A 7,211-nucleotide genomic window follows, 5' to 3' on the forward strand; every position below is an offset into this window, starting at 1 on the left:
TGGATAAGTCATAACAACATCAATGGTGAATCTAATGTGCACGTTCATAGTCCCCCTCCTCATGATCCAGTGTGGCATATACAATGGAAGGAAGGGCAGGAGACATAGTCAAAAGACCTGGACAGGGCCAGTTTCATTGATTATATCAACTGAGATGAGTCATTTGGTATCTCTGCTATTCTGTCTGACACGATGATTTTTCAGAACCAAAAGGGTAGCATTATATGGGATATGACAGTGCCTGGCATAGAGTATGTGCTTGATAAAAATTGGTGAATCTCACTTTCAAATGCTTGCAAAATATAATTTTGATTTCTGCTGGTACAGCTTTCATGGTTCAGATCATCTCTAAAAAGTTAATTTATGATTGCTGCATTTGGAATATTCTAGTTATCCATGAAACTATGTTTGAGTGACATCAGTTTGTGGTATTTGTCTGAATAGTTGTGAGTAGCAGTAGCTGGAACAGGAAGTGTGGATCAGCAAAGAGGAATAGTCCGATGTGTGCATGGGGGGTAAAGGCATGAGCTCAGAGTTCCTAGGGCATAACCTTTGAGGTAGTGGGGAAATGTGAAAGAAATAGGTAAGGAGTAGCTTAAGGGTGATACTGGAGGCATGGACATTGTGCTAGAGTAGATGACTGGAAACTATTGAAAGGCTCTAATCAGGAAGTCCATGGTCTGATAGGCATGGCTATTTTTTTCAATGTCCTTAATCTATTATAGGACATTTGATAGCCCGTATCAAATCCCTCAGTTCTTTTTTCCTTTAGTTCTTCCTAATAGCATAGTAATTTGCCAAAGTTTTTATGTCTTGAGACCTCACCTTATAGTTCAAATGATGTAATGTTCCCAGGAAAGAAATACATTAGACTTTCTAAGCTAATTGATCCTCTCTTTTTATCTGGCAGAATGTAACTGAATTAGGATGCAAAGAATGTGAGGAACTGGAGGAAAAAAATATTAAAGAATTTTTACGGAGTTTTGTACATATAGTGCAAATGTTCATCAACCCTTCTTGATCGCAACTGATTGTCTTCAGCATTTCTATTTTTAACAAACATCTTTCCACTGCTTAGAAGGAAGGAAACACTCTGCATGTCAGATGTGCTGCCAAAAAGTTTTACTAGCAAGAAGATGATCTGGATCCTAGATCAGATGAACTGTTAGAAATGAAGACATAAAAATGGCATTGAGTAACACAGTGTCAATGAACTGGCCTCATGCTTATTTTTTCATGCTTTATTTTTAATTTATTATTGAAATTGTACATATTTGTAGCATAATATAAAATTTTGAATAAAATGGTGTACATATTTTATTCTTTGAAATTGCACTTATATTTTACCTTTTGTAAGAAAGTAGGGAACATCTGTTCAAGGGTGAGAATCAAATTATTTAACAACGAGCAGGACTGGACACCACTGCTACAGGTAAACAATATGCTCCAGCCAATGTGGAACTCTTATCAGCCTTCATTTACTTCTCTGTTATGTGTAGCCCCCAGAGGAAGAATTGACTACCAATGAAAAAGGAGGAACTAGCTGTGAACCATTGCTATACTCTCAAATTTAATTATTGATATATAAAGCCCTGTTATGAAAAAAAAAGAGATTGCAAGTACCTGGCATGTAATATGCATCAGCAAACCTTAGGTGGGGGTGGCAATAATAAACCTTCACTGATAGATAGAATTGAGTATAGAAAACTAATGGTTGTAACAATGTTTATATTTCCACTTTCCCAAGTACAGATACTTTATTTTCCTTTTTGCCATGTTTGTCTAATTAAATCCTGCTGATTTGGTAGAGTCAATATTGCCTGACGTAAAATTATTGTTTATACATTTTTTGCAAATACAATGTCTAAAATTTGCAAGTTCTTTTTTAATGGAACTATGACTCAAATGAAATATTCTTGTCTCATCATAAATTAATTTCACTCACTTCATTTCTGGCAGCCTTCACTGAGACACTAGAGGGTAGGAATTTATCTCCTAAGAATTCCATTTCTCTCCATTTCACAGTACAAACCAGTTCAATATTGAAACATTCTTTTATTGCCTGATGTCTCATCATGTTCATGTACCCCATTGCTCTAGCCAGTGTATGCTTAAAACATTTCTTTCAAGGTAGTTTTGGAGCAATGTGTATCCTGTCTGACTTTCAAAGAGTTATGTGCTGACTCAGCATGTGTCCTGCTCTTAAGCCAGACAAATTGTGTTCAGCAGCCACACTTCAGAGTTTAGAGATTGGCATTGTGACCATTTTTTAAAAAATTTCATCTGGAATAGAATTTATTAAGTCTATGTTTTATTTTAAAAAGTGTTCTAGCTGTTCTGTTGATGAGGAATAGGAAAAATGTCCATTTTTAACTATAAGTTTCCAGTCCAATCCTTAAAGAAAAGTTAGGCTCCATCCAGTATTTGTTGGGTTGGGTGAAGAAAAATCATAATGGAGTGACCTTACCCATAATATTTTATAGTGATCAGGAATCCATTCTGGTTTTATAGGCACACAAGTAGGTTTAAATTTCGGCATTTTCCAGTGCTCAAAATTAAGATTGCTCCCACATTAGATACTTAATAAGGATCACTTTAGTTGACCTTACTAATTCAAGACATGTGTGTGCTACTTCTTAAAACACTCTTAGCTAACTAAGACAAAAACAAAGTAATTATGTACAACAATCTGAATTTTATTTTCATACTTGTATTCTTAACTCTTTCATTTCTGTTTTTTTTTTCCTACTTGAACTGTTCTCCTTATTTAACCAGCCTAATGTTATTTGCCTAGACTTGGATACTATGTTGATGTCTCACACTGCTCTAAATGCTGAAAGTATTTGCCTTATATTACACATAGTAAAAAAAGCACAAATCCATAGAGTTAGAACCTCAAATAGTAAAAGCAAGATAATAAAAATCAAGTTTATGGTTCAAAGTCATATTGATTATATTCTTACCTTTTCTTAATTGTAGGTAAAGGAAAAAACATATTATAAAATATTATTTCTACATTCTCCCTGGCAATAAGTATAAAGAGCAAACAGGCAAAGGGTCTGGAATTGCAAACAGAACCAATACATAATTGGTGAGCCCAGAGATTTTTAAAACCCATTGACAAGTCTAACTTTATATACTCTCATTTTTTATCTTACAACAAAGAATCAATAAAATCATTTTGTTTTGCTGTTGCTGTGAAGGGCTTTTACATTTTTGATGTGTTACTCTTACTGTCCATCAAATTCAATGGCTCATATGGGCAAACTGATATATACAGTAAGAAAATCAAGTAATGGAATTGATCACTCTCCTCCCACACACACAGATATACTAGAGAACACATTTTTTTCCCTTCATCAGTGTTAAACCAGGCTTAGCATAAGCTCTCTGCATTCATATGTGAGTTATGGTTAACATATGCATGTCATGTATAAATATTTTGCCCCAAGGAAATCCCATTTCCATAGAGATTTAGTTCAATGCTTCTGAATGTGTCTGATGACTGAATTTCATCTTCACTAAGGAATTTATTATGCAAAGTAAACTTTAGCTTCATTGAAAAGTCCCCTAATTGTATAATCTGTCTGATATAATCAACATAAAAGAAAAATTAAGGAATCATTAATAAAGAATTATAATTTTTCCCTTATTAAAATCAAAAACAGAAACCAGCCTTGAAAATTCCCTGAGCAGACAAAACTAGTTTAGTCATACAAAGCTTAATTTGGCTTACTTTGCAAGATTAACTTGACATGAGTCATTTCTTGCTTATGCTTCTGAAAATCATAAATAAAACAGTTTCCTAAGGTTCATAAGAGGTAACCACTGACCTATTCCCTATTACTTAAGAAAATTCTATTATAACCACTATGAAGAATAAATAGTCACTGCTTTTTGAGTATATAAGCTGCTTTATAAAAAGGTACCCCTGAACCTCATTCCGTATTTTGGGTTAAGTGCACTCTGTCGCAAACTCGTTTTGGTGTTTGATGTGTGCACAATAAACTTTTACTAATTACTACTTTAGTGATTCACTCATTTTGCTTCTGTTATTTCTGAACTTATAACATTCTATGGTATCAGAAGTGGGATCCAAAGAAGACTTCCAAAGACTCCAAGTATGGTGAACAAATACGTGCTCGTACCCACAGAGCCCATGGAGCTCACTGCTTACTTGCTGACCCTGGAACTGAGGGTAAGTCTCTGGGATGTGGGCTCCACTCTGCATTCTGAGCTCTCCTACTTTATTGTGCACACTTCCTTTCAACTTCTTGGTAAGTCACCCTATTCCATTCTATAGTGGGGAAAATGCATGATTCCCTGCATTTTGGAACAACTATTGGAAAATAGTGCCTCTCATAGTTAAGATGTCTTGCAGAATCCAGGGGTAAAAATGGGTTCCACTTGGTCTGTGAATCAGGTTCTCATGTCTTTTGGAAAAATGGATGAACTTTTGAAATTATAATGGCCATTTTGGGTAACCATTGGCTTATGTAAGTTTGGATTCCAAACCTCTCAGAGACAATGGAAAGCATTTTCTGACTGATACGCAGAAGCCTTTGAAAGATAAAATGACTCCAAAAACAGTTCTAAAAAGAGCCTTACAACATGCAAATAAAAAATCTTTAATAAAAAGCCTTGACCGTCTGAGCAGGTAAACTTAGTTTATCTGCCAGAAACACAAGGGTGATCCAAATGTTCTTTAGAGGTTTATACCACAGATGGCTAAAATTTTCAAAACAAAAGCTATAAGATGTCTATCAGTACATTTATGTATGTCTATGTGTGCTATATTTCTATCTCTGGGTGGCATTACCAGAGTTAACTTTTAAAAAGCTCTATTTAATTGGCTTAAAGAAAGTTAAACATTTATATAAATCAACTATACTCTCAGAAAAAAATGTTTTCAAGTTCACATGATCTGGTATAATCTTAAATAAATAAAATCTAGTTTAATAAATGCAGGCATGCCTTAGAAATTTGTTAACAATAGAAAAATTTAATATGGTTAGCTATTTGAGGTCTAATCCAAGCATAATTGTTAAAAACAAGTAATGTAAATAAATATTAAGTTAAAAGTTTATACTAAGTTAAACTAAAAAAATAGATATTCATTGACTATCTAAATCATTTCCCAATAACAAAAATTAAACATGAGTTTGAGTTTTATCTACTTTGGGCTTTTAAATTTTTTTCCAGAGAGACAAAAGATATTTGTGTCTATAAATAAACATGTTTTGTGTCACATTGAAAATTTTACTGTGAGGAAGAATATACTAGCAACCGTGAAGTGTATTTCTAAATTTCCTAATCTACTACAGGATGCTAAAGATGATAAGCAGTTCACATTTGTCTGCCTCCTAGTTTCCACTGAAAAGCACAGATTACAAATAGTTCAAATTTATAATCAATATGTAAAAATAAACCACTAGAAATACTAAGGGTGGAAAAAAATGAGTGTTTATGGAAGGTAGGCAAATAAAAAGGAGTGTGTTTTTCAGATAAGGAAAAATATGAAGGACATGTTTTTTTGTTTTGTTTTTATAAGGGAAAAAAAGAAAGTAATTTTGTGCTAAAGTAAAATGATTGTTCCAGAATAAGAAAGGAACAAGATAAGATAGTCAAATTAGATATAGAAAGCTGAAGATTTATAGACAAAGAATCTTCAGAAAGGAATTTTATGTGTATTCAAGCTTAGATTGGAATAGATTTATTTACTTAAAAATATTTAATATCAAAAGCTACTAGTACAAAATTAGAATTTTGTTCCCTCTCTGTTAAAATCACATTTTTAAAGAAAGATTATTGGTCTACTCTTAAAAAAAACTGTAAGAAAAGATTTTTCTGTGCCTTTTGTGTAATCTGCCTAGAGAACAGATTCTGTGTTTTTTCTTCATCAGGTCTTTGATTACTTAGAAAAAAAGAGTATTTTCTATTAAAAGGTCTAAGTGTTTTTGTTTTGCTTTGTTTTGTTTTTACAGTTCTATAACCTTCTGTATATGCTTTTGAAATCTTTCAATTGTTACTTTCGTTGAGTGGATGGCTAAGTATTGTTTGACAATGACTTATCATAATTTTAACCCTTTTGTGTTTTAAACCTTTTAATATTTTTGACAGACTTCTCAGAAATGAAATTTTAAATGAAGCTTCTTTTTTTAAAACTTGAAATAACTTTGAGATTTTCTAGAGGGTCCTTGGAACATCTCAAAAGACTTGTTTTCTTTCCTTGTAGGAGATATTAAACTAATTAGACTTATTTGGTATGTTAGGTTACATGAGAAGCATTGTATAATGCTTCATCTTCAAAGAGATTCATGGAAAAGACCCTGACACATACACAACTAAAATTCAGGCTTCAGATAATTATAAGATCATAACAGTGAACTGGGTAAGATTTTCTAAAACTTTTCATGAAAACATTTTGATTGATTCATAAAGCTGATAAACCAAGATAAAGCAAAACAAAAATTAATTATAGGAGACTGAATCAATTGATGCAGATGATTATAATTTTATAATTTCATTTAAATCATTGCTAGTTCTTTAATGTTTTGTTATGCAAACTTAAAGGATTCCTTTTTCTCCTCTCTTTAAAGCTATCTATAACTAACAGCAATTTGGTAAAATATACCTTTGCAACGAAGTTGAAAACGTTTTTCTTTTTCTCCCTACCTGATCCTTCCACAGTTCAGAAACTCATTAAATATTCTTATTTTTCATGACAATGTAAGTATTTGCAGAAATTCAGCAAGAATCTCTTCTTACAAGAGGACATGATTGGTCAAGTTCTTGGCTTGGCTTCCCAGCCTTGAGAGGCTTTTGAAAGTTCAATCTGAGATTCCTTACAAAAAGTTCCAACAAGGAAATTTAAAGGAGCCTCTATAGTCACTCATTATTCTTCATGCACTTATGTAAATAATCAAGCCAAATTTATTGAAACTAGGCTTAGTTTGCAAATGAATTAGTCTTAATGAGTCTATCTTTGATAGGAATGGGGATGATTCTAGAGAGAAAAATTATGTTTCAGTAATACACCTTTGTGGATGTCAAATTCTGGTGCTGTTGTCTTTGGGCTTTTGTTTTCTACCTATAAACTACACTAGATCCCAAATTCTTCTAGTTTCCTCCAATATCTGGCTAGATCTCTCCAAACTAATTAAAATTTCCAATTTTTGGAGTCACTGTAAAAGTAAAAATGCCTTTTTCCT

General features: G+C 32.8%; 1 protein-coding gene across 17 annotated transcripts in view; it reads left to right on the forward strand.

Annotated features, from left to right (window-relative positions):
* The window catches only part of IL15 (interleukin 15), a 70,639-nt gene extending 65,585 nt beyond the window's left edge, over nt 1-5,054 (forward strand). For 15 of the 17 annotated variants that reach the window (XM_057502645.1, XM_057502647.1, XM_057502642.1 and 12 more), the window contains one exon: nt 911-1,335. In XM_057502645.1, the coding sequence (XP_057358628.1) occupies nt 911-1,021 (111 nt within the window). In that variant the 3' untranslated portion in view covers nt 1,022-1,335. The other 2 variants (XR_008997876.1, XM_057502655.1) reach the window with 2 other exon arrangements.
* Nucleotides 5,055-7,211: the final 2,157 nt, after the last annotated feature.

This window comes from Manis pentadactyla, chromosome 5 (assembly GCF_030020395.1).
Source record: "Manis pentadactyla isolate mManPen7 chromosome 5, mManPen7.hap1, whole genome shotgun sequence".
Taxonomy (NCBI): domain Eukaryota; kingdom Metazoa; phylum Chordata; class Mammalia; order Pholidota; family Manidae; genus Manis; species Manis pentadactyla.